Source organism: Ptiloglossa arizonensis, chromosome 10 (assembly GCF_051014685.1).
Source record: "Ptiloglossa arizonensis isolate GNS036 chromosome 10, iyPtiAriz1_principal, whole genome shotgun sequence".
In the NCBI taxonomy this organism is placed as follows: domain Eukaryota; kingdom Metazoa; phylum Arthropoda; class Insecta; order Hymenoptera; family Colletidae; genus Ptiloglossa; species Ptiloglossa arizonensis.
Window position 1 is genome coordinate 9,796,139 of NC_135057.1, and position 27,618 is coordinate 9,823,756.

The 27,618-nt window shown below is 49.3% G+C and overlaps 1 protein-coding gene across 4 annotated transcripts in view; it reads left to right on the top strand.

Annotated features, from left to right (window-relative positions):
* The window catches only part of Cmpy (crimpy), a 246,343-nt gene that overhangs the window by 143,765 nt on the left and 74,960 nt on the right, over nucleotides 1-27,618 (top strand). Inside the window, exon 2 of one of the 4 annotated variants that reach the window (XM_076321549.1) lies at nucleotides 12,164-12,200. The exons of the other annotated variants lie outside the window; for them this stretch is intronic. Within the exon in view, the coding sequence (XP_076177664.1) occupies nucleotides 12,164-12,200 (37 nt within the window). The remainder of the gene's footprint in view (nucleotides 1-12,163; nucleotides 12,201-27,618) is intronic. 4 annotated transcript variants of the gene reach the window in all.

Consider the following 27,618-nt stretch of genomic DNA (forward strand, 5'->3'; position numbering starts at 1 on the left):
GAGAACTCAAAGTAAATAATACTCCAGGACGAGTTTTCCGAAAAGCAATGAAATTAATTCGCGAAAAGGTATCGATTTCTATCCACGTGGAACACGTTCCATCCCTTCGATGGAAACAATTTTGTTACGAGTGTATCCACACGTTTTTTTTTCTAAATAAAGAGAATCGCGAGCAACGCCCGGACAAATTGCGCGACTCCGTCCCACGTACCCGAGGGTTTTGCATTATGCTGCACGATTTCACCGATTCCCTTTCGGAAGGTTGAACGAGGGGAAGGTCGTTCCCGGGAAAAGATTCGGCTTTCGACAGCGACTCGCTCGGTTCAATCTTCGTAATCGACGCGCGATTTAGAGGATGATTCGAGCGGGTAACGTTTGCGATCGAACGTGGCGGAGTGCTTCCTTCCCAGCTAGCGTCCGCTTTTTTTTTTCTCGCTGAAAGAGACACCTCGGGATAACTCGTCGAGGGAAACACGACCGTGCAAAATTGCACGGTTCGCGCGGCGAAGATCGCGAGCCACGAAAAATCGGTTTCAGCGACGAGCGTTTTGGAAACGCGTGAAACGACGCGACGACGATGATATTAAAAGGGCATGCGCCCTATCCGTGGAAATTACGAGCGAACGATCCGTAAACTTTGCATCGTCCAGGGTTACCGACACTGCGCGAATGAGTTCTGTTTTTTCGACAAACAATACCCTCTTTTTACGCGCGAAATGTACCCTTTCGCGGCTAACGAGAGAAAGAAATCGTATTACTCAAACTTCGTTCGCTATCGATCGCCTCTTGTGTCGTAAATTCGATCGAGGTTGTAATCATCCTTCGCGCGTACTCGTTGCAAAAGTGTCTACTTTCGTTCGCAAGACGATCACATTTTTACGATAGAAATTTTTCTAGATATTTCTCCAAACGCGTAATTTTATTTAAGAATTTCGCACCCTTTGATGGTTACGGGTTCGAAGCTAGATTTTCTTTTATTTTTTCTTTCTTTACACTGAAAAATTTTCCCCCGTAGATTGTGATACACTCCCCCGTTGGAACACCGATTGGAAACTCGATTCGCAACTCTCGTTACGAGAGTCATTTCGCGCGACTCCGTCCCTCTTCGGTGGACTCGCGATCGAAATCGCGATATTTCTCGAACGTTGTTCCCTGCGTCTGACGTTCGAAACGCGAGACAGAAACGAGCGGGTGCCGTCTATCGTCGGCGCTGATTCTTTTTTTTTTTCGCGAACGATCGTTTCGATATTCTCGAGCGTGGAAAATCACGGAATGCGAACGGTTTCCGTTGAAACGCTACGTCGATGTATATATAAAATATATATATAAAAAAGAAAAAAAGAAATCGAACGTCTACAACGTCGTTGGTACGGAGAATTTTACGCGAACTCGGTACAAGTCGCGAAGTAGGGAGGGGGATGGGAAAATTCGTTCATATCTCGGATCTCTCGCAAATCTTTTGGGTTCCTCGATCGATCTTCCGCCAATATGACTCGCGACGTTCGAGCGGCGCTCTTCCCAAATTACGCTCTGTCCTCGGATACGAAGCTGGCGTCCCGTTTGCAAGGAAATTACGAATTAAGTCAATGTCGAGAGCGGAGTCGATGCGAGGCGTAAAAAAAAAGTTTCCCGAAGGCTTCGAAAACGTCGACGTTGGACGAGACGCCGAGGTACGGGGTTGGAAATCTTCCGGGGATTGGAAGACGAAATTATCGAGAAACATTTCGACGCGGATAATTACGACACACGATTGCAACGACGATAGAGAAACGAAAGAGATCGTGAGCGTGTGCTCGAAGAATTGATACGAGAAACCTGTGCTGTAAGAATTAATAATTTTGCCAAAGAGGAGAGAGGAGAATTTTTATGGTGGAACATCCAACGAAAAAATTCTTTCTATTTGTTGCTATCGGTGTCGCGCAGAGTTGAATCGTAGGAAAATAATCGGTGAAATTGCACGGGAAGGTTGAATTGCACACGTAATGGACGAAACACGCGCCGAGGGGAACACCTCGGAAAATCGCAGATGCTCCTATCCCTGTCCTGGAACGAGCGTATCGGATACCGAGCGAACCGGGCGAGGAAAAGTGACGCAACGCGACAAAGTTGCGGCGAAGAGGAGCCTCCGACGGAGAAATAAATCTGCGCGAAGGCCGGATGACGCGAGTGCACTCGTTGAAACGGCCGCGGTTAAATCACGCTCAACGACCGAACGAATAATAATTATACGAGTCAGGTCGCGGCTTAAATACCGTCTCGAACGGCCAGATGCCTTCAACGTTCAGTTTCTGCGTCACACGATAAACCGTACCCGATAAACAACATCGTCGCGAACGAGCCACGCGATCCGCCCGATCGATTTCGATCGCGGCGACCTCGATTCCGGATTCGAATTCGTACCGAGACCACGATCGATAAGCTCGATATTAACGAGAGCCAGGTGTCGCGAAGGGTGGACATTATTTTTTTTTTTTTCTTTTTTTTTTTTCGGGGTTTTTCAACGACACGCGCGATCGAGATCCCGTGCTCTCTTTCTCTCGAGCGCGTTTCCTCGAAACGAGGGAAACCGGTTCGTTAGAATCGTCCAGGCTCGCAGGAAATACGTTAGGCGACACGTCGATCGGACACGGCGTCAGTTTCCTACACGTTTTCGATAACGGTCGATCGATTTATTCTCACGTACGTATGTACGTATGTACGTGCGTACGTGCGTGCGTGCTCGCATTCCTCGTACTCTTCGGTGATATTGGCGCACGCGCGCGTCTACGTTCGAGTTATTTTAAATATCGCAAGGTGGGAGTAGCTACAACAGAAATCGCGATCGAATATGCGTAAATAAAGTTACGGTGGATGGCCGTGGGTTGGAGAACCAAATATGTACACGGAAGTGGTCGGTACGAGCGTATTGTTATTTATAACGATTCGATCTCGGTCGTGGGTTCTCGGTATGAATTGTTGCCGGTCGGAGGATGAATTTACACGAGAAGTTTTGGGTTAATCTCCGTGCAATTTTTAAGATTTATCCACATTAACACGAGCGGAAGATCCAGTTCTCTAACTTGCGTCTTCGTTGTATATTAATTTTCTTCTCGAAGTTCAAACTCCGCTGGCGTAACGTAAACGTATACCAACGCGAGGAAAGAGTTTCGAAAATTATTGGCTCGAGCCGCTTTCATAATCACCGGCTGATATTCGTGTCATAGTTAGCCGAATCTGCCTACTTTGCTTTCGTCGAAGTATCCTTCGCTCTGTTTCTTTCTTGTTTTTTCTTTTCTTTTCCTTAACGACGTCGAGTAAAGTTCGACGATATGCGGCACGCGTGGTCTTTAAAGAGTCCGAGGATCCGAAACTTTTGGACGATAATGTACGCTGGTCGCTCCACCTCGCCGTATCCCTCAGAAAATATCCAGAATGACCGTTCGCTTTAGCGAATTTATACTCGTTACATCATTAGCTCTCCGCCGTGCCGATAAAACGACCACACGCGACTCGACGCCGGACACGGGAAGATATCGCAAACTTTCCGTTCTGGTAGCCGCGAGATTCCCGTGCACGTCATTCTCGCGGCCGAGAACTCTCTAAAAATAAAGATGAGAAGAAAACTCGAGCGGAAGTCGAAACTTTCAAGGCCCGTGTGTCCGTGTATTTAAATTAAGAGAAATTTTAATTTATTCGCCCCGACGAGATGCACGAGATAAGACCTGGAAATATTATAAAAATACATCGGTGTTACACCCGGCCGAGACAAAGTTTGCCTGTTCGGACCCGCCGACCAGTTCTCCGCCGATACGAGACACGAATTCCTTCGAAGAAACTTCCAATAATGAAAAAGAAACAGTGTACGAAACTCGTGCAATTATCCACTCTATCCAGAACACGAAATTGTACGAAAAAATCGATCTCGCACCCAGATGTACAATCCCGGTGGATAAAGCTGACCCGGCAAACTTTGCCTCGCGAAATATTCATTTTCGTAACAATTACACCGAGCCAAGAGATGTATAATTTTTTCAAACTGACGTTTAACGCGTGTTAGCAATACGCGTCAATCACTTTTCGTACCAATTATCTGGATGGACCAACATCTTTCGTTCAAGTATCCACGTTACGGATTATACTTCGAATAGACCAACGAACATCCAAATTGCACTGTAACATCTTTCGTGCAAGTATCCACGTTACAAATTACACCCTGGACAAACCGAGGAACATCTTTCGCGCAAATATCCCCGTTACAAATTACACCCTGGTCAAACCGAGGAACATCTTTCACGCAGATATCCACGTTACAAATTACACCCTGGTTAAACCAAGGAACATCTTTCGCGCAAGTGTTCGCGTTACGGATCTTCCCTTGCAACTTAATCCAGACCGAGGAACATCTTTCGCGCATACATCCAGGTTACAAATTACACCCTAGACGAACCAAGGAACATCTTTCGCGGCAGTATCCACGTTAAGTGTCTTCCTTCACGAGTGCGCCAGTAGTAAGAGGACTTTCAAAGTTTCTCCAATTATCTCGCGACTCGTATAGTTTTTCGCTGGTCTCGCGACGGTGCGTTTCCGCGAGTCGGGTTTCGTCGTCGGCGAAGGGGCTTACGGATGCGTAAAAATCGTCGACGAGGAGGAACGGACAAGCGTCCGGAGCGAGACAGGCGTCGATGAATGAACGAACGAACGAACGAACGGTGTCTCCGTCGGGCAGCGAGCGAGCGAGCGAGCGAGCGCGTGCGTGCGTGCGTGCGTGCGTACGCGCGTAGCGCGCGTGAGTGCGTGTCGTAAGCAACACGCGACGAGGGTGCGCGCGCGTGACCGCCGCGCGAATGAATGGAGGAATTCAACTCGCGTATTTCGGCGTCTGCGTCACGCCGTACGGCGGCGGCCGCGGCGGTGGCACGCGGAATGTACACTCCCGTTCATTAATGATACTTTGCGAAATCGTGATTGCCATCCAGATCGGGCTGAAACGTACCGCGGTTTCATTCCGAGCTCGTTACCTCGTACAAACGCCGCGGACCGATTGACAATGAAACTGAAATACCGGAACAAACGTCCCGATCGCGAACGACCTCGTGGCCGCGTTAAGTATCCCGAGGGAGAGATCAAGGATCTCGTTTCCTCTTCGTTTGGTCGTCTCGTTGACATTCACCGTGACAACGCACGGTTATCGGATCTGAGTCACTTTACCAATTACAATCGTTCGAAATTCTCTCAAGATTGTTCGCAGACAACTCCCGTTTTCCGAAACTTTGGAAACAATTCCGCCCTCGAGATGTTGCAAGGTAACCAGACACGGAGAAATTGTTCCGGGATCTTTTAGGAACGAACCGTGTAACGGTGTTTGAAAAATTTGTAGCGGGAAATTTGTAGTCCCATTTGCGTTCGAGAGAATATCTGTTTACAGACACTTGGGGTGAATATTTACGTTATTACAAAGTATTTTTCAAACGACGTTAACTTTTGTAGAGTATAGAAACGAAGCCGAAGAACGCGGTAAGATTCTTAGAAGGTGGTGCAAAATATTAAACACTCTTCTCGTTTCAGTAGCAATAGTAACCAGTTCTTTAACCGCGTGAATTTCTCTACTCGTTAGGCGCCACTTTGCCGAAAATGTCTTTCATATTTCGTACTTTTGTTGCTTAGACTCTTCTGTTTAATTCGTCGCTCGATTCCTCGATCGAATTTGGACCGAATTACTTTCCAACTCTCACAAACGACACTTGTACATTTTCGTATCAAGTGTCGCATCAAACGACACTTGTACAAAATTCGATCGACCGAAATATTAATAAAATTAATAAAATCGATAGAATCGTTCCTTACGGATATTTTTCCCTCGATGGTTACCCTTTCGAAGCAATTATAGACACCGTATCTTTTTCTCCGCGATTATTCTCAGCACCTGGACCACACAGTGTTACGCGTGGTTGTATTAAAAAATGAAATGTTCGTTTGTTCCCCGGGCTATTGAATACGTCGCGGTCGATACGGAAACATCGTGATCTGCTTACGTAGGTACGCGGAGAACCCGAGTTTCCGTTTCTGGTCCCGACTTGGTCGGCGCCGTCGCGATTTATTCCTCGTACGCGTCGAGAGATATCTCGATGATACATTTGGCGCGCAAGGAGATCGCGCGAAGCGTCGCACGCGATTCAGACTTCCCGAAATAAACTTGAAAAAGCGGGGAACGCCGTGGAAGCGGAAGCATCGTGTAATTCCGTTCCCGCGAGCGCGAACAGGGAGACGCGGGAGAGAGCCCTGCGGTAAAGGGCGGGTGCCGAAGTCAACGGTGAAAAAAGACGGGCACGTTGGAAAATGAATGAACCTCGAGAAAGAGAGAGAGAGAGGGACGAAACAACCGTAGTTTTTCATCGACGCCCTCCATTCTTTCCGCGCGCCAAATGCAACCAAACAACGTCACGGTGAAGATAAAAGGGATTCGCGAAGGTTCGGTACCGAAGTGAGCGGAATTCTCGGCTGGATGAAAATTTCGAAGGAATAGTAACACGATCGCGAATCGTTGAACGAATTCGATCATTTTTATTAAGGAACAGAATTTCGGAATTGTTCGCGTTTATCTGGTAATATTTAAAAAATACTTACCTTACTTACCTTATTTAACCTTGAAGTTACCTTGCGTGAAGTTAATATCGAACGTTTGGTTGAGTTCCGTTTGGACAAGTATGTCGATTCGAAATACGATTTCGAAAGGAACGCTTTCGATCGACCCTTGTCTCAAGAATGCAGAAAAAATGCATTGAAACGCGCGAGACGATTTCCACGTCACGAGCTTCGAGATGTCTCGATGATTTCCGCGTTGTTCTCGTCGCGCTCCTACGTACCTCGATCGATCGAAGTTTTTACGAGGTTTTTTTTTTGTTTTTTTTTTTCCGTTTTGCAAATCCGTTTCGTCCGTTACCCGATACGCGGGCACGGAAGAAAACGGGAATCGAAAGACGATATCGATGCAGAAATCCGCGTCTCGTTAACGAACGTACGTTGTCCGTTTATTTTTGTTTCCTTCGGCGAGTCCCTTTTTCCGTCTCTTTTTTCAAGGACGAGCAACGATGTCGAACGCGACACGCGTCGCTTTTACCGAAAAGTGCGCAAACTCGATGTTTCGACGAGATTGCCGGGTAAAAATTGAAAGCTCGAATTTCCCAGTCGACGGGAAAAAGAGAGTGGCTGTCGAAACGACGCAACAACGTTTGGCACTACCGAAAGTTTCCCCAACGGTAAAATAAATACGATGCTCCGCGAAATTCCGGAGCGAAGTTAATCGATCGGATTTACAAGCGAGGAGAACGCTCGCACGCGTACACGACCCGAGCAAATTGTTTCCCCGGGTCGTAATGCACCCGTGTTTGCGAAATGAAAATAATAATAATACGTCTTGACCCTACCGAGAGATCGCGTACACCGTAAAATGCGGTATCGGGAGAGGAGAGACGGAAAAGAGGAACAAGAAGAGGAATAATAATAATAAGAAGATAATAAGAAGTTAACGGGTAGGGGTAAAAATAAGTACACGTTTGGCACAACGGCAAGGTCCACAGGCTATTAACTCGACCTTGAGAACACTGTAATAAGAACAAAATAATATGGAATAAAAAAGAGAAAACGAAGTGGAAACCTAGAATATGCGAATACGAAAGAGTACTTTATCGCAAGACACGTGCCGGTGACCGAATTAATCCATTGTACACAAATGGATCGAACGCGTTTATAATCGACTCGAATAAATATTAACGGAGATTCGTCTGTACGGTTTCGTCGATGGTTCTCCGTCGCGATGATCGTGTTCACGAATGGAAAGTTACGATCGAAGTTACAGTTCGTTACGAAAGTTGTCGCGATAAGTCCTCGTGGTTCGTCGAGGAACGGTGAACATCGATACCATCGAGGCCTTCTAGAAAAAAATCAACGAAGGATTCGATGGCGTGGCTCGTTCGATAATCTTAATTGCCGGTAAGCGGCTATTTCGATCCAGTTCCCGGTACCATCGACTCGAGCACTTTCTTCCCCGTGAATCACCGTTCTGGCACGCGGTGATGTCAATCTTTGCTCAGCTGACTGCGAAAAATACTGACGATCCTCACCTCCGCTAACCAGACGATCTTTCCTCGTCCTTGCATTCCTCGTGACTTCGTACACGAAAACACGCGACCGGTCGCGTTCGTTGAAAACGGTTACGATGACGAACGATCGATCGGATCTTTTATCACAGCGCGTATGGTACGCTTTGACAAAAAATACTGGCACAAATACGAAACAGGTAAAATCGTAATACCGAGAAAGAAAAGAGAAACGAAGCTGAATAGTCCTGGATTTAAATAGAAAGGTACCGATCGAAGACAAATGGGTATTCGATGTAGGTTAATTAATTTTCGAAGCGTTTGAAAATTTCTCGAAACCGTGGATCGAAATTCGACGACAAAAGGTTACGAGCGCTAACGCGATATTTGGAACGAACGAGGTGAAATTTTGAATCGATGACGCGGGAAATTCCGCGAAGTCTCGATCGATTCGAAAAATTTCGATTTTCCGTCCTCCGTCGTTTCGGAGTGGAATTTCCCGGGTAAATTTTCGAGCGAATAAAATAACAAAAAGAACGCGAAACTTTTGTTTTTTTATTTCTTCGAGGGCCCCCGGCGCCGGTTATCCGGCTCCGAGAGCATCGTTCGCTGGTTCGTTTATGGGAAAAACGCGGGAAATAAGAACCGAAGAACGCGGGTACATGGAAACCGCGCGAGCAAAAAGGGTGCCCGCAAAATGAGGTCATTTGTTTCCTACGTTTGGGGGGGAGGGAGGGAGGGGTGCGAAATTCAACTCTTTCGCGCAGATAAAGCGGACGACTTTTTAATTACATACAAATTCTCCGTATGTATCCGACTCTTTGCCACCGGTTAGAAGCGGAGACGGGGTTGTCCGGGGGAAAATTTGTCGGACGAAAGGCTATTATCGCGAGCTTTTTAGTTATCCGCTCGCCTCAAGAGGAACGGAGTAAGATAGAGAGAAAGAAACAGAGATAGAGGGAGAGAGAACAAGAACACGAATATTCAACGACGGTGTAGAAAAATGTTACTTCGACTACGCGCACGATTCCCTCGTATTTTCTATTCGTTATTTTTAGGCGAGCGCGGCTCGAGCAAGCGCGTTGTAACGTCCCGCACCGTCAGTCAGCGCGTATTGTCTAACGAACGGGCTGCGACGTGAATATAAAATTCGTTTCGATTGTTTCCCCGTTATTCGTTAGTTGGATAAAGTCACTGCCGACGGTTGTGACCGAAAAAAATGAAATGAAACGAAATGGAAAAAAAAAGAAAAGAAAAGAAAAGAAAAAAATATAAAGAAACAAGGAACAGAATTCTGGACGAGGATTCGTGAGCGCGCGCGAGAAGACGCGCTTTAAACAAACACGCGTGCTCGACTGCACTCGAATTCCATGGCAGCTGAATCATCGGAAATAAAATATACATCATCGCGTCGACGTCGATACGCGAATCGATCCTTCATCGTCGAACAGCTCGCGAGAACGAGCCGTTCGTTTTTTTTTTTTTTTTCTGCTCGAAGATCGACGACGCGTCGCGAGCGACCCGACGCTGACGTCCGTCCGTTGGAAAATTTCGTTCGAACGTTAATATCTTCGTTAACGCGACGTTTCTCGAGTTTTTCGTTGCCAGATCAATTCTTTCCGTCCTACACGGCGATGATCTACGACTTTTCTCCCCGATTGAAAATTTCGAAACGAAGTCGAACCTCTCGGGCGGGAAAACAACGCTTCGCGGGTACCAAGTATCGTTGGCGATTCACGCGCTTCGATTTATCAATAATCGAATCTCTGGACAATCGGGAGTCCTCGATCACACGGGGTATTCTTTGGGTTGGCGAGCGGTTTAAATATTCGTTCTCGCGGAACGAGATTCAAATTACCGGAGAAGGGGGACGGAAAGGGAGTAGAGGGGGATATAAATTGTCGTTCACCGGCTCGTGAAAAAGTATTCGATTTTCCAACGGTACGATTGAAAATATGTCGCTGGAAATTCGGGAGTTTCGGGCAACAATGGTATAAAAAGCGGGTCGCGGATGTCGAAAGAGAGAAGGAGAGTCCTTGCGACAAAGCGCGCGCGCGGCGTGTTCCAGCTGGAAGATTAATGCTCGACGTTTGCTCGCCGCGTTCGCAGTTGCGAGGCGATCAGTCGATCGAGCGTTGTTACACGGGGGCCAGAAACACCAGCCATCGACCTATCGCGGAATCGCTTGCGTAACCGCCTTAAATCATTGCACCGAATCGAACCGTACCGAATGCATGGCCGCCGTACGGGCGAGAGGAGGATATAAATGAAAGAAAGGAAAAAATAAAGGAAGAGAAAAAAAATGAAAAGAAAAGAAAAGAAAAGAAATCCGATAAAATACGCGGTACCGGTGGATAATTTCGTTCGGCCGCGCAGGTTTCGATAAATCTCGACCTCGTCTCGAACCGGACGGCGTAGACCGACCAACCTGGTATACCTACGCGCGAATTCGAATCGTTGCCGCACCATTGTTCGTCGAGCTCGACGACGGTTCGACTTTCGATATTTATCGGTCTTGTCGCTCATAGCGGTCCGCTCCGTTGCGCAATACTCGCGAATCGCGTAAAATAGCCCGCGCGACAACTTCGACTGGCTGGCGAACAAGCGATCGACATTTAGCAGTTATCGTTCTCGCGTATTTCGCGTCAACGGTGTTCCGTTGCCACGTTCGAAATACGTAGAGAAGCGATATTGTTCGACGATCGGCGATACCGTCCACGAACGAAAGCGGTCGTCGAGCGTATTCCGAACGCTCGAACGAAAGTTTCTACGACGGTGGCTTTACCGGAGTGACCTCCGCCTTTCGCGTCATTGTCGCGATAACGGTTTGACGAGTTCAACGAGAGGCAATCGAGGATCGTTCCATGTGATAATCGATTCGGCCTTTTGCTCGACGATACCGTGGCCAGTACGTTCTTCGTTCGATCGTCGATTCCCGACCTACGACCTCTCGGTTCGACCTTCTCGATGCGTCTCGTTGGATACGTACGAACGCGTGTCATCGTCGTCGTCGTCGACGTCGTCGCGAAATTAAGAAATGGGTCTCGAGTTGCACGGTTCGTTCGTTCCTCGCGAAAAGAAACCACCGAAAGTGAGAGAGGAAGAGAAACAGAGAGAGAGACGAGAGTTTTGAATACGTAAATGCACACGTACGAAATACACGCGCGCGCGTTAAGTATACCGAGGAGAAAGAAAGACGAGTCCCGAGGAACGTTGCATCCATCGATAAGCAAAATGTGTACAGCGTCGAGTGCTTTTTCCTCGTTCTTATTCCACCGCGAAGACCTCGGGAGGTCCGACTGAATACGGTTCGCGACCTCTTCCAGGTCCAATCTTTCCTTCTCTCGACGATACGCGCGTAAATCCGTGTACACTCGTGTATACACGGTGCTCGGTAATTCGTGGTAGGAACGAGGTCAGGAAGATTTCGCCGGCTCGAAACAGGAGGAAAATCGAGGACAACGAGGCATCGTTCCCCAGAAAAAATCGATTCGAAAATGTCCCACGAGCGCTCGAAAACACGGTATCTTAGATCCGGGGGCGATTTCTTTTCTTAAACGTATCTTCGCGGCTGTATTATTCCCGTAGTAAATTTAAGCGAGAAACTATCTCGACGGAATTACGATGTACCGTAAAATAAAGTTACGCGGAAAATATAAAATTTCAAAGTGTCCGGTACAGCGAGCGGCCGAGCACTCGAAAACTTTCTAGTCGCCCACGGGGCTCTGCAATCTCTAGCCACGACACTGTCTTAAAACCGTATCGATACCATTAACTCAATGGCTTACCGTTAACCGATGGTAAGTGACATCTTCTTGCGTAAGAAACGCTAGCGGGGTCTGTAGCGAAACACGCTACGGGACGCGTCGGTTGGGTGATACGCCTTACTCGAAAGCGACGCGTCCGACGCGATTTCGTTATTCTTGATTTCCGTCTCGTCTCGAGAGCCGTGAAATCCCCTTGACCTCGTTCAGCGCCGCGAATTACGGACCCGTATTCCGTACGGTCCCCCGACCGGTCGTATTTTGTCGCGTGTTGTCCGATCTTCGTTGCCCGCCCCTCTAACTCTTTATTTTCTCTCGTTTCAGGTAAGTCCGTGGAAGCCATTGGCATCGACCGTGGGCCGTAAGTAGCACTTAACGCGACGAGACAGCCCCGCGGGGAACGAGTATCCTTGAAATACGAGCGTGCCGCGCGAGCGAGTTCGATCTTGAGCGCGTCAAAATTTCCATCGGTTCGGTTTAATGGACCGTCGAACGTAAATTATTCACTGGTAATCGACGAAATTGTTTTCACGGCAGTCCGATATTTCATCGTTCGGCGCGGCACGCTAATAGATCGGGAAAAGGAACCGGGGACGGCCCCGGGTAACGAGGTTAATCGCTGCAAATGACAAGGGAGCCATCTAACGATAACAGATACCGCGATGTTTACGCGAGCGAGCGAGCGAGCGAGCGAACGCGCGCCCGCGCTTTCTCTTTGTACGTAAATTAATGAGTCGACGTAGCGGGGACAGGGGATGCTACGAACTCTCCCCCCTGCGATACCCACCGGCCGGAAATAAAGCGAAAATCCTTTGCGGGGACGGAAACGAGTCGAGACAACTTCGAAACTGAACCTCTCTGCAGATTTTCCTCGTTGAATCGAAACAGATTCGCGATGCACGTGTGCGCACCGCGATTGCTCTCTTCGCCCTTTAAAGCCCGAGAGAGGATTCCCATTAGGATGCGGAATAATTAGGTAACTATCGGACTTCTGTCTGAACGAGACACGTACGGAATTACACGAATTTTCCGAGACGTACTCGTTGAACTTTCAACGAATCCGCACGGAGTTTCTTTCGACCGGTTGGTAACGGATGTTAAGGTTTTCGGTCGTCGGTGTTTCGCGAAGATGCACGGTTACGTAGCCATCGGTATAAAATTTCTCGTTTTCGAGAAAGGATTTCGTTACTCGTCTCGAGTTTTTGAACTTTGAGAGGACTTTGGAAAACGGATGATTCGATATCGACGAGAATCCGACCGGTACGATAACCGTACGTGTACTCTACGAGTACTCGAGATTTCGAATCGATCGTTTCGTTAATGCCCGAGATATCGTTGCGATAATCCCGAAAAAACACGATTCCGCGAAGGACGCACGCGTTTCACCGAAAACGGAGCGGAGAACATCCGGTGGTTTCAACGTTCCTCGACTTCAACCCTCGACGTTCGAACGATCGCGAATCTCTCTCGATGGGGGGAGAAAAAAAAATGTTTAAAAAGAGAAAAACAAGCGCGGTCGGGCGCGCGTTAATTATTCCGCTTTGCTCGACGTTGGCAGAATGCTCGATTCGGTCGGTAACATTCGAACGTTCGATTCGAATTTAATAACCGCGGATAAAAATCTACACGGCGCGTGTTTGTTTTATCTCGGTCGATTAATCGAATATATCGACCGATCGACATAATTGGAGCGCTTAATCACATTTATCGTAATCCGTCGACGTCCCGATTGTTGAACAATTTCGGCATCGACCAGCCAGCCGTGTTCATTATACACCGTTTGTTCCGGGTACCGATGTAATTAATTCGGTAAGCGGCATTTATTCCGTCCACATTCCACTTACTATAATCGCAACCCTCCTGTTTTTATGAACTCCGGTCGTGTAAACACGAAACGGAGGTGAATTTTTCGCTTCTCCCCTCTGATTTCGAATCACGATCTTTATCGTGGAATATTTCGTAAACTACTTATCCTCCTCGCTCGCGATTGAACGAAAATCGCGGACTGTTCGATTCTCCGTTCATTTTCGAAGTTTCGTTAAAATTCGAACGCCGCGCATTTCCCTTGCGACTACTCGGGTAAACCCCGCGCAGAGGATTCTTACACTCTTCGATGACTCCGCGGTACCAATCTCCGTGCAAATCGAACTTGGTACTCGATGCTCCGGCCATTTTCCAAATCCCGTGAAAATCCAAACGTTACACACCGTCGGGTTTCCTTACAGTCGTGTGAAACCCGTTGCGAAGAATTCTTCCATAAATCGTAGATTTCCCAAAGCCGAGATTTTGTTTTCCCTCGGAGTGGACTGATTCGATTTTCAGCGTAATTTATCCAGCACGGTTCTCAATTATAGCTGTCCCCCACCGTGTGCGCGTCCCATTTGAATTTCAAGCTCGGTTTTTCTCGTATCGAGCTCCGCCCACTCTGTGTCCCCTCTCGCACGCACACGCGCTCTCCCGACCTATTTTTCGTTTAAACGCGTCACCACCTTTGTCCTTTGTCCTTAATCGTCGGTTCCGAGCGGATGGATTTTCCTTTCGCGCGGTTCGTTCTCGTTTAAACGGTTAACCGGGTCGTAACGGTCCTGTTTTCGTCGAAACGTCCACGTTTCACGTATTCGTGGCAACGTCCACGAAGAAGCAGGTATTCGTCGCGATTCTCGAACGCGGACGAAGTTAACGTCTCCCGATTACCTGTTCGGGAACTCGTAGGGTGTCGTTCGTCATTTTTCACCGCGGTTGTCGTTTTCCAGCCCCACGGTCGGAACCGAAACGGGCAAAAAGTTAGTTCGGCCACCGCAGTCGACCCGTAATCGACCAGGGGCACAATCGTTGAATTCCTGCAACGGCGGAACGAATTTCGCGTTTTCCGGTCGAGAGGCCACCTCGAACGGGCGAACGCGGAATCGAGAGATCGTTTAATTAAACTGTCGCCCCCTCCCCGTGGTCCTCGCGACCCCCTCACCGCCCCTCCGACGCCCCTCGTCGTTGGATGCTCGCGCATCCATCCACGCGGCGTGCAACCGGCGCGACAACTACTCGGCCAACTGGCCCGAAAAATCCCGCCAATTCGGGATTCGAATACGAATTGTAATTTATTCCGGGCGCGTATTCGCGCGACTACGAGACGCGAGAGCGAGTACGGGAGGAAAAACGAGAAAGAGAGCTGCCTACGCGATCGACCAACCGAGAGAAAACCTGTTGAGTGATTATTACCCTTCTTACCACCGACTCTGTTTCCTTTTTTCTTCTTTTTTTCTTCCTTCTCGCCCGAGCGAATTACACCAGCCACGGAGAGTCGTTTCTCTTCTTTCCGCGCGAATCGTCCCTGCGCGTACCCGATTCACCTCGGACGGGAGAACGAGAGATCTCTTCGGTAAGAAGAATCCTCGATTCGCCGAGAAACTGCCATTATTTCGACGAACGGGCGTCGATTTTCGTTCGGTTGTTAGCTTTTTGCAGGATCCGCGGCGGTTCACGGAACGTGGAATCCGGCACCGATCGATGTCGGTTTGTAAATTCGACGCTCTCGCTATCTTTCGCCGACAATTGGAATGCGTTAATAATACCCCGGCTATACTTTCGTTCTTGTCGATCGTAATCCCGTAGATAAGGTTGCAATCTACGTTAAACAGAACTTTCGTTTCGCGGTGTTACGCAACCGGTGTACCCTTTTCGCGTGTATATTTTCAACCTGTCTCACCGTCTTTCCGTTCTCCTTTTTCTCGTTTCGCGTTATCGCGTCACATTCTTATTATATCGCGTTCAAGGTCGGCTTAATAGCACCTCTGCCTCGCTTTTCTAACGAACGACGCTCTATTTTTATCTTTATTCTCGCACCGATACCGTATTCCACAATATATGCAATCTTGGAACAATGAAGACGTACCGTTGTTATCGTAATTGCACACGGCGCGTAGAAAAATTACACCTGTAGCGCGGTCTCCAGTCCTATGCGTTTGGTTTACTTACTCGAACAATTACTATTCTAGAAACTTACCTATCGTTAGAGTAAGGAGGATCCACGAGATATATATACGCGAATTTTGTATCTAATTTGCGCGTGAATCGAGACAGGAAAAGCGACACAGGGGAGAAAGATTCGTGTCTCGAATCCGGGGTAGGAAAACTTCATCGTCGGTCCCCGTAGTCGATCCGGACGATGACGAAGATTCGGTGTGTTTTACTCGGCGAAAAATTTCGTCTTCGCGCATCGAGATATCGCGTTATCTGCTCGAGTGGCTGGAATACCGATATCTCGGTGCGAGTCGCCGCTCGACGAATGGAATGCGAGTTTATCATTGTGCCAACTAACGAACATTCCACGCGGGACTGATACTCCCGCTCGCGCGCCTGCATACTCGCTCCCCGCGGCTCGAGAGGGACGAGGAGGAACGAGGAGGAACGAGGAGGAACGAAGAGGAACGGAGGGAACCACTCGACGAAACGCCACCGTGCTAATATTTACCCAAATGTACGGTTCTTTTTTTTTTTTCTTTTTTTCGTTCGCCGACGAGTTCTCGCGTTCGCCAGGGTTCGTCAAAGTCTTCGGGGCGAGCTTGTCGTTGAAATATGCACGTCTGGACCGAAGAGCGGAAGCGAGGACAGGGTAGGGGGGTGGCTAGAAAGGAGGGAGGGGTTTTCTTTTTCTCCACCGCGTGGTCGAAATCGCGAGTAACGGACTTCGCTCGAGCGATGGAACACCGTTGGACGAAGCGCGAGATTTATCGATTCGTGGCCCGGTTACTCGAAAACAATTACGATTGGCCATTGGTAATCGCGTGCATCGGAATGCGACGACACGTTACGATCTCGTACGTCACCGATCCCTCGTCTCTGATCGGGAATATCGGAAACTTGTTGTTCACTCGTTTACGAAGTCGCGGGTGCCACTCTTATCGCGACACGTTGCTTCGACGTTAGGTTAGACACGGCACTTTAGCCGTAGGTATACCTCCTTTCGCACGATCGTCGGCATATTTTACCCGTTATCTCGTGTGTACACCTTGGCGAGTACACGCGTGCAATAAAGACGTTGAATAAAAAAAAAATTCGATGCTCCAACTCCGCGGTGAAAACAAGGCTAATTTTAACGCTCCTTGCGTTCGACCTGTATTTTCGATCGGTTGTGCAACAAGCCGAAGATCGGGTCGAGAGAAACAGCCGCTGGGAAATTCCTCTTTGCGCGATTTTATTTGCATGCACTGTAGCCACTCGCGCAATAAACTCGCGTAATAATAATAACGCGTTGAATGTTCGATGTTCCACCTTCGAGAAACACGAACCTAGTTCGATACTCGTTCGTCTCGTTCTTTGATATACGCGCGACAACATTCGGGTCGGATCGAGAGACCTTCGAGAAATTATTCTTCAATAATTTCATCAATAATAATTAGAATACGTAAAAAGTGTAACGTTCCGGGTTTAATTGGACACTCGTCTGATTTTTCCGCGTTTCGTAACTTTGGAAAATAACCTGGGGGAAATTGCACGTGCACCGTGCCTAAACGAACAGTGAAGGCGCGCAATAATAATACCAGACGTACTTGCGAGCGTTATCGGTCATGACTAAGGACTTCGAGCCGGTCGATCGATACTCGGATCCCTCCACGAGCGACGCGACGCCTCGATTCGAATCTGATGGCGAAAATAACTACAGTCTCGGGAAGATATCGGTCGTGGATCGACGAGTCGGTTCCCTCGCGTCGAAACCGATCGAGGAATACCGTTCCAACGAACAACCGGAATTCGTCTTCGGTCGATCGTTTCGCTCGTTACCGGTCACGAAGCTGCCGAAAAATGCAACGAAAAAATTCACGCGCCCGAGACTCGATCTCGAACCGATCACCGATCGAAATCTCCGCGATATTTCGCACGGTAATTTCGAAACGAAGTTTCGCCCCGATCGCGAAACAGCACGGCCGCGGTTCGTTTCGCCTTGTTCGTTATCCGAGTGGTTTCGTTTTTCGAACGAGCCACAACGAATGTAGGACGCTTGAAAATTAACGAAGTTGAATTTATATTATTTCCACGCGCGTACGCAAAATCCACGCTCGAAAGTATTCTCTCGTCGCGGCCACGTTCGCCGAAAGAACCAGAGAGAGTTCGATTATTATTTCCAATTTCCTCCTCGCGAATAATCGCGACAGTGGTACACGCTCGTACGCGAAACGCGCGATTACGCGTCTTCGTTAAATAAAAATAAATATCCGCGGTATCGCGTGGCGAGCGATCGAATACTTTGGGAAAATTTATCGAATTTAGCTTTCAACGTTGGTGAAACTACCTGTATCGGTTCCCGGGGTAGGGAAAACTTCGCGGCAAAAAAGAATTTAATGTTATCTCGCAACTAATTGGAAATTGCACAGTTTCGTTCAATCTCTGCTTAAAAGCGGATTCCACGAGGAAAGAGAGAGATAGAGAGGGATGCCTGGTAGAAAAAGGAAACGAAATCCAGTGGTTCGCCTTCGGATGGGCAAATTCGTTCCCATCGAGCGGAACTTTTCGGGTTCTCGAGTGTAATTCTCGTTCCCGTTTTCTCGGTCTCGCGAAAAATCGTATCCCCGTGGCAACCAGCGCCACGGACAAGACAGTCACCGGCAAAGATAAAATTACTTTTCGCTGTGTCGTCGGTAAACAACGTCAGGGTTGCGCGCTAAGTAATTTAGACGACGTCGAGCGAACGAGCGAACGAACGAACGCGGTCCGTTTACGCGCGATCCTTCGACGGAAGGTAAAGTTTTAAATTGAACAAAATATTTGCTCGGGAAGCCGGGGCGGCATCGAAATGGAAATGTCGTTACTTGTTGATTGGCCGTGTTTCTCATCGAGTATCGCGTAGCCGTGCGTTTAGTCGGCGACCGTTAGGCCCGGTTGTCGAAAACGTCGAGCGAAAGCCTAAGGAAGCGCACCGTTGATCAAATATTTTATCAAGGCCCGCATTGCAGGAACTCGCGGACTTCGACATTTACATACGTACGTTATAATAGGCAAACACAGACCGACGGCACCGGTTCCGCCGTTTGTTCCCGACCCGTTTGCAATTAGCAAACACCACGCCCCGAGCTCTCCACCGTGCCATTATGGGTTCTTCTCACTTTCGAGCTTTCGAAAAATTCGACTTTCCTTTCAACCTTTTCTTCGACACCGGAATCGTCTGGAGCACGTCTGGAAGGGGGACACGTTGGGAAATTTCGACTCAACGACCCAACGGGAAGGGAACGTTATTATTTATAACAGGTACAATCGGATACTCGAAGCGCGTGGACGCGGACAGGTTTCGTTGCGCAAATATCGTCCGGTACGATTCGAAAGAAAGATACTCGAAATATGCGCGCAACGGAGGTGTAATCGGTTGATCGATGAGTTTCGTCGTTGGACGAGAAACGAGACCTATTAGCTTCGTCGTTTCATTTTTCCAAAGACGGTACTACTGTTTCACGAACACGTGCGAAGTTTCGCGTAGATTCGACGACTCGTTCGGTATATTTACAGTTGTTCGAACGTTCGAGTGTCATAGTATTTTTCTACAATGGAAAAGAACGACAAAACTTATATCGAATAAGTCGACTTGCTGCGGAACATCGGTAAGATTCTCAACGTATTCGGTATTTGAACGTAAAGGAAACTCGCGCGGAATGTTTCCTTTAATCGCTTCTGTCTGCGAAACAGCTGTCCGAACTTGTCGGTGTTCAATTTGTGCGCGAGATGATACAAATTGCAAACTGTTCGAAAAAGGTACCGAGCATTGGTAATCTCGTTCTTGGAAATCTTTCGAACGTTTCGAGTATCGGTAAAAGTTCGAAGCGTAAACGCGATGCAATTCTACCCTCACGGTAGTATCTTGAGCGCGAACGCTCGAAGAAAAAAATCGTTTCTCTTGTTTCTTCTCTCTTTGGGTCGTTTCGCTTTAAATACGATTGAAGGCGCTCGAAACGACGTTCGAGAACGATTTCGGTATCTTTTTTTATCGAATTTACGAAATTTCGAGCTCGGTGAACGAGAGACGATCGGCATCGGGGACTCGTAAATGTTCGTCGCGCGCTCGTGGACTCTCTTTCAACGGTTTTATCGGTCGCCACGAAACGAGGACGCGTCCCCGACCCGTCGAGCGAATCGGGCACCGAAGTAACGAAGAAAACGAGCATCCGCGCCCGACCTTCCGAATATCTGGAACGAACGGGACAACGTAATTGGCCGTTTGTTTCCGATTCAATTTCGGTTACGTAACGATCGTTAATCGTAGGACGAACGAGCGAGCGAGCGAGCGAGCGAGCGACCGACCGACCGTCCCGATCCGCTCTCGCTTCTCGCGTGCCCCAAGGCGGAATAATGCCCGAGCGTTCGCGCGGGCTACACGCCTCGAATATATTTCGCCAACTTAAACGGGAGCCGCTTTCATTAAAAGCATTATTTACGTCGGTACTTTGTTACCCCGGACGGGTATTGCCGGTTCTTTGTTTACAGCAGCCTCGAGCGCGAAACGAGGCGCCCGTCCTCGCCGTCAAAGGAAAATGTAGCTGTGTTCCCCGCGAAACGCTGATTTCGCGAGCGAGAGTCTTCCCAGTTTGCCAAACATCGAGGAGAAAAGCTCGTTGACGCGAGACAGCCAATATACACCTACCCGGGCTCGTTTCGAGCTCGTTACGCCGAGACCTCGATACAACGATGGATTTCCAACCTCGATGTAACGTCCCCGTACCGCTCTATTCGCGCGTTTGCCTCGTTAGCGGGCCTCGTGATTCGCAAAGGAACACGGATTCTTCTAGACGGCGCGAAAATATTTTAAATATCTTTCGGAGGACCTTGGGAAATACTTGGCAAAGTTTTCAGACATCCACCGCTGGATGAACACGGTTTCTGGTATCCACTTTTTTTTAGATATTACCAAGAGTAGACATTTGGAAACTTTGGGAGAGACTTGTCGGCGTTTTGCAAAGGTTGTCGAAGCTCCGGTGGTTAGAAATAGAAACACCGATGATCAAAGGCAGCGGAGGTACGGAGAGGTGAATGACGCGTGAGACGAGGAGCCCGGAAGTTCTCGTAAGGGTCGATCGTAGACGATGAAATCGTTGTCGGCACCAATCGCGCACCGTTCCTCCCCTTTGTTTCCTACGGACGCGTCTCTGTAACGTTGTTCCGCGACGAGAGTCCCTCCTCGTTTGGCCTCCTCTCGCGAAGGTTATATTCGTCTCTCGACGATAAGCTCGCACGGTGGAGGATATACGCGAGCGGGAGACCCCGTGACTGCTCGTAATGCCACGACTTTGCAACGGGACGCGCAAAGAGACAGCGTCGCGACGCTCCTCCAGCGAAAGATTTCCTGTCTGCGCGGTTGCGCGCTCTTCTCGCCTCTCTTTCGTCCCGTCTCCTCGTCGCGGAGACTTTCCACTCTCGGTCTTGCGATTCGTCGAGAGGACAACCGCGGATTCGCGTCCCCGATAAATCACTGGAAAATATTCCAGAGGACGAGAACCCCGTTCCAGCCACCGAGAACCGCGGTGAGCGTCTAACGTTGATATCAACGAACGTTTCTCGCCGGCTTCGTCTCTTGGATCGTTCGAGGAGCGACCAAGTGATCTCGGTAACGATTTTTGGAACAACAACGATCTCGTTAATTAAACTGCCACGTTGCTCGGTTCGTCCTCGGGCTGTGCGAGCGACCAAAGTTGTTTCGAGGAAACCGAGTCGAGGTTTCAGAGCCGCGGAAATGCGGGCTACGCGGGGACAGAAGGGACCACGGGTTGAGCAAACGAGAGAAAGAGAGAGAGAGAGAGAGAGAAACAATTGTTTTTTCATTAGCGCGCTTTCGCGAAAACTACCAGCGCGGCGGAACGAAAAGGAGAAACGAGCGGACGACGACGACGAGGACGAGGACGATGAGGAGGACGACGACGACCACGGGAGCTTTGCGATCCGAAACACGCGGGACTCGTCCCGCACGGAACGACGTTCGCCCGACTACGGGGATTATTCAGAGAGAAGCGATAATTCCAACGCTCGCGAAAGAGCCCGCGGAAAATTTAACCTCGCTTAAGGGGTTAAAAGACCGCGAGCGCATCCACGCGAGCTCGCGCACGCGTGTGTACCAGAGACGAAAACCTCGAGACTTGCGAGCTGCGCGCCGAGGCTTTACAATCCTCTCTCTCTCTCTTCTCTCTCTTTCTCTTTCTCTCTTGTACGGTCGTCCGTCTGTGTCGGTAATTACATTCGTTTTAATTACGTCTGTTTCACGGTCCTGCGAGCACGATTCCGTGCCAGCGAGGAACCACGGCCGAGGAAAAAAGGATTGGAGTTTCGGAGGCGGGGCGGAGAGAGCCGCGATTACTCTCCTCTTAGCGCGAGAGGAAACCAGTGGTAGGGGAAATCCATTTACCGCTCTCGAGGATCGTATTTTAGGCGATGAATCGACGCGTCCTCGTAAGCTCCGCGTTCGAATCGAGACGTCGAACGGGACCCGCCTCCGTTCGGCTAGAAAATCGCGACGAACTGCCGCCACCGCCACCGCCACAGCCGCCTGGTTCTCGCTGCTGGCCGAAAATACCTGAGCCCGGTGAACGCGTCTGATAAATGTCCGACGGGATGATGGTGCTGTTACCAGGGGGATGCATTAATAATAATTCCCGTTCGGGACGGTAATCCGCGCGATAGACGCGATCGTCGCAGAGCGGAAAAAAGAGACCCGACCCGCTTTTATTTATGCGCCGCGCGACTCTTAAATTATCGCGGGAAAGATATTGAAAAATGTTTCGAATAAAACTACCGCCCTCCTCCCTCCGAAGGCCTGTTAAACGTACCAAATTTTATTTCCCGAAGAACGTTCCCGGTACGAAAATATTGGGAATATTTAAAACAAAAAAATTTTTTTCGATCAATTTACAAGCCACCGGGGAAGGTACAACTTTTATTCGAAACGTTCCACGGTATCTTTCGCGCGATAATTTAAGAGTCGCGCGATGCATAAATAAAACGGCTCCAGGAAAAAATGTTCAACGAAGAAAATTTCGAACATTTTTCCACCCACCGATGTAACAAGCCTCCGCGGAGAGAGAGACTTTTATTCCAAACATTTTTTCCCCCCGTTCCTTTTTTACCATTTTAACATTTTCACCTACTTACTTACAGGCCCGCGAAAACAGTATATTCGTTTAAAACATTTTTCAACCTCGGTCGTAATTTAAAGTTACGCGAGCGTAAATAAATTCCGCGACTCCGATGGAAGGGGCTCTACCTTGACGTTGCAAAACCGGCGCGCGAAACGCGAGACGACGAGGTCCTCGATGAAAATCGACTCGCGCGGTTCCTCGTAGGGCGGTGCTCGTGTATTCCCCGCGCGTAAGCTCCGCCCACTCGCGGACCACCTTTCGTAGTTCGCGCGGTAGCATCCGATGCGGTAACGGGATACGAAGAAAGTTTAGCGCGGTATAGACCGCCTGACGAGTTTAGAGGGCAAATAATATAATAAACATGGAACGGTGACGCGGGAAGCGTTCGTCTCGATTCGCGCGTCCTTGGGAAATTACTCGAGTCGCAGCGTGTCAGTGTAACGTTGCTCAGTTGTTGTTCGAAAGGTGAACGAGAAAGCTGTCGGCACAAGGGTGTCCGAGTTGCGATCGGAAGCCGTAACTGTTCCCGAGTTTTCTCGTCCGCGCGTTCGATGGTCGAGTACGGCCTTAATACGTCGCGTTAATAACGAGCAGTTTTATTCAACGATGGTGGCACGACGGTCGCTTCCGTGGGTCGCGTCGAAACGAGATTCAACTCGTCCAGACGTTATTATTCGCGTCGCCTTGAACATTGCATTTACACGTTCCTCGTTCGGAAGGCAAGGCACTGGCACGGTTCGCTGTGTCTGAAAGGACCAAGAGTACCGTGACCCGCTTATTACGAGGCCTCGCCTCCTCCCGCCTCGCTCGAGGATTCCTCGCTGAAACACACTCGACGCTCTGCTGAAGCTGACATCGGTGTGGAATTTCTCCCAACCAGGAATCCCGGCTACGTCTTCCATCCAACGTTTCGCCGCTTCTTTCTCGGGAACCGTTCCCGCGAATCCCGAGCATCGCGTTTTCCCGACAGGTTACGAAGATAAGCCTCGATCCGGAAACGCTGACAGCGACTGTTGCCATTTTTCTCGTCGTGTGTCTAAACTTGCGTCGATTACTCTTACCACGGTGAGTCGAAGATCAGTCATTCTGTATTCATTCCTCTTTTACGATCCTACATTTCTATCGAACATCTTTTATACGCATCGTGGTACTCGCAATTTTTTGCAACTTCGAGGGGCCTCGCTAACCCCACCCGTGACAAAGTGGGCGGAGACTCGACGTTCCGGGGAGGCTGCCCCGCCCAAGACGACCGTTTCGACAACGATACAGTTCCTCGTTGAGGTAGAGCCGCTTTCTCGTCGTATTTTTAAACCTGGACTCGACGTTCCACGAAGACTGTCCCACGCCAAGCTCGAAGATAACGTTTCCAACGACGATAGAGTTCCCCGGTGACGATTCTCGGTGTCTCCGGCTTCGTGGAAGTTCGCGAGAAGGTACGAAACAATGGAGACAAAGTAACGTCACCGTGGTCGGGGACGATTCACCGTGGAGCTAAACGAGAACGGACTACACGTCCGATCGGCGCCCGGCTGGAACGAAGACGAGTGCGGGCTCGCTGTTCGCTCGTACGTGAAACCACTTTGAAGCGCGTGGTTCCTTTTCTCTCTCTCTCTCTCTCTCTCTCTCTCTCTCTCTCTCTCTCTCTCTCTCTCTCTCTCTCTCTCTCTCGGTGGTCGGTGGTCTCTGGAACGACTCAATGGGCTCGCTCGCGCCAGACCCGATTCTTCATGATTACGCAAAAGCACCGTGCGTTTGTTCGTAGCTGCAGGTTGTTATCGTTAGGAGCTGCTGCTAGCCGAACGAGAAAACAGCTCGGCCGAATTGCGGCCAAGTACGAAGCGCGATGCACTTGGTGAATTACGCCGCTCGCGAGACGTCCCCCATTAATCACGAATATCGTCGTTAATAACCCGCCTGGCCAAGGTAAACCGTCTCATCGATCGTGCTCGACGCCGGAGGATCTCGCCAAGTTCGAAACGGCTGGCTAAATATAGCCACGATTTCGGCCAATTTTCCCGTCTGTCGGCTTCTCGAATTAGCCACGTCTCTTTTCGATAGGAAACGTTAAAAGTATTCGAATATTCGAAATCGTCGTCTTATCCCTGTACTTCGTGTCTCGTCGCGATATCGATGATCCTGGAATCACCCCGATCTAGAAAAACGATCAGGAACAGGACTATCGGACCACTCGATAACGAGATTTATCGCAAGCTCTGGGCCAAGGTCGTCCAAGAAGGTCGAGTACATCCGATAGAAAGATCGATCTCGGATCGTGGTGAACGATTTTCAATTTTAATCCACTCGTTGGCTGCTCGCAAAGATCGACCCGATTGTTCTTTCGCCGCTTCGTTGCGCCCCGGGAAAAGGAAACACGCTTTTCCGATAATTTCGTAGTACAGAATTGTTCGTTAGTTCCTTCGGTAGAGATCCTTCGAGAAGTCGAGTTCACCGAGTACTTCGCAGTGTCCGATCGTTGGAATTCCGTTACGAATAGTTTGCGTTGTTTTCTCGGCTCGCGAACTCAGCTTCGCCACGGTTCTTCCGTTCCTTCTCAACTGTGAGGGATCGTCTCGAGTCGCGAATTACCAGCGTCTCGAAACGGGTTTTCGATTGTTCGTCTCGACGACGGATCCATTCTCGCGGTTCCTACGCTGAGCAAGGAATCACTCGATCGAGAAAACGCGTCTCCGTCGTTGGAAATTTCGCAGCAACGTACCCGAGTCCCGCGAGATCGGAAGAAACTCCGCGGAAGCTGCGGAATTTCCCCGCTATCGAATTAGTTGCGGAGAAGTTGTTAAACTCGGGCCGGTAATTCCGCAACAAAGACCGCGAGACTTTTAATTATAACTCCCGGCCGCCGATACGCGGGCGGTGTAATTACGCGCGCGTTGTTCACCGCGATATATTCTCCACGGTGCGGCACCGTTGGCGTTTTTCAAACGGACGATCCGTCGAGATATTTCGGCTTAATTAAAAGACCAAGGGGAGAACTCGCGCCCTCGCCGAAGGAACAAAGTCCCTCGTAAGCGGTTCGCTCGTACTCCCGTTTAGAAACTCGCGTTTCCCACGGTGCGATCGTCGCGAGACGAGAAAATGAATTTGTATCGTTCGTTACGGTGCAACGACTTGTCCCCGAGACACGCGCGATCTCGCCCTCGTAACTTACGGGGGACTGTGCAATTTCCGGTTCGAGTTCGTTCCATTCGTTCGTCCGTTCGTTCGCTACTGGCTAACGACTCGTAACTCCGCGGCGTTCCACCTGCCCGGGAACGCGTCGACGTATCAACGAGGAACGAGAATCCGCTTCGGGAAGAAAATTAATCGAACGGTCGAGGCGCGAGCTGGATCGTGACATTCGCAGGACGGAGCTAAGCGAACGTTTGAAAGCTCGAGAGGACAGTCTCACGGTCTCGAGTCGTGCATCGAAACGAGACATTACAGGAGGGAGATGTACGGTCGACTCTTCCAGTAGCAAATTATTATATTTTATTTACAATATTCCCCTTCCGCGTTGCGCACGGAAAATCTAGAAACTTTTCCGTTTTCGTGATCAATTAACGAACGACTTTCGAGACAATGGTTATCTCGTGGAGATAATTTGGCAAAGTTGTGACAGGAACAGTGACACTTTAGATGCTCGAACGTCTCGTAGGAATTGCGTGCTTGGACAAATGGAGGGTTCCAGTGCTCGTGACGCGGTTTTCGGCGGGAAAAAGTCGCCGACGACAAGGTTACAAGGCAGCCCGTAAGCTGCTGGATGTTACAAGGTGTAAAGGTCGTAGGGTTAAACCGGGAGCACGAGAGGCGGTCGTAAAACCAACGGATAGTAGCGACACAACGTTGTTTCGACGGAGTTGTTTAGATGGTTACCGTTGCTCGTGTACGTGCACGCGGACGTGAGAGAGAGAGCTCACTGTTCGCGAAACGCGCGAACTCTCGGCCTCTGGTACCGGCGCGTAATACTCGTTCTTAATCGCGCGGCAATATTCTCGCGCGCGGCGAAATTACAGGCTACCCCCGAAAGGCAATTTAACGAGGCGAGACAAGGGGGGCCGGCTGGCAAAACGGTGACGATAAACGAGGACCCGCCTTTTCCCTCGTCACAATCGCAGAAATAACTCGTTGCGGACGTTTCGAGCGTGCAAACCCCCGGTCGGCTCGAGCGTTGTACGATTTTCCACGTGTTTCGCGTCGCTCGATCCGTGATTTTTCCAGGACAAGTAAAATCGCGAGGTTCTTTCAACGTTATCGAAGAAAATTGAAAATTTCTTCTTATCTTCTACGATACGTTTTGAAAATTTCGAAAATACCATCCTTTCGTTTCGATATCGCTACAAATCGAAACGTTCTTTTTGGATGAATTTTTAACACGTGAAACTCGCGATACAATTTTTTCCTTTCGTCTCGAATTTCGCAATCCCCTGTACGCGTACGTAACGACGGGAAAATCTAGTTCGAGCAGGGACGAAAACCGCGCGACCAAAGAGGACGTCGAAATAGCTTGCGATTACTCGCAATTTGCGCTTCCGAGCATCTTCCGCTCGGTTAAACGATCGCGGAGCGAGTTTCGCCGAGACTCAAGATGCATCGACATCGATGGACTTTTACAATGTCCCTAAGTTTCTCGTCGCTTTGCTCATCGACCGCCGTGTATCACCGTAATTATCGGAAACG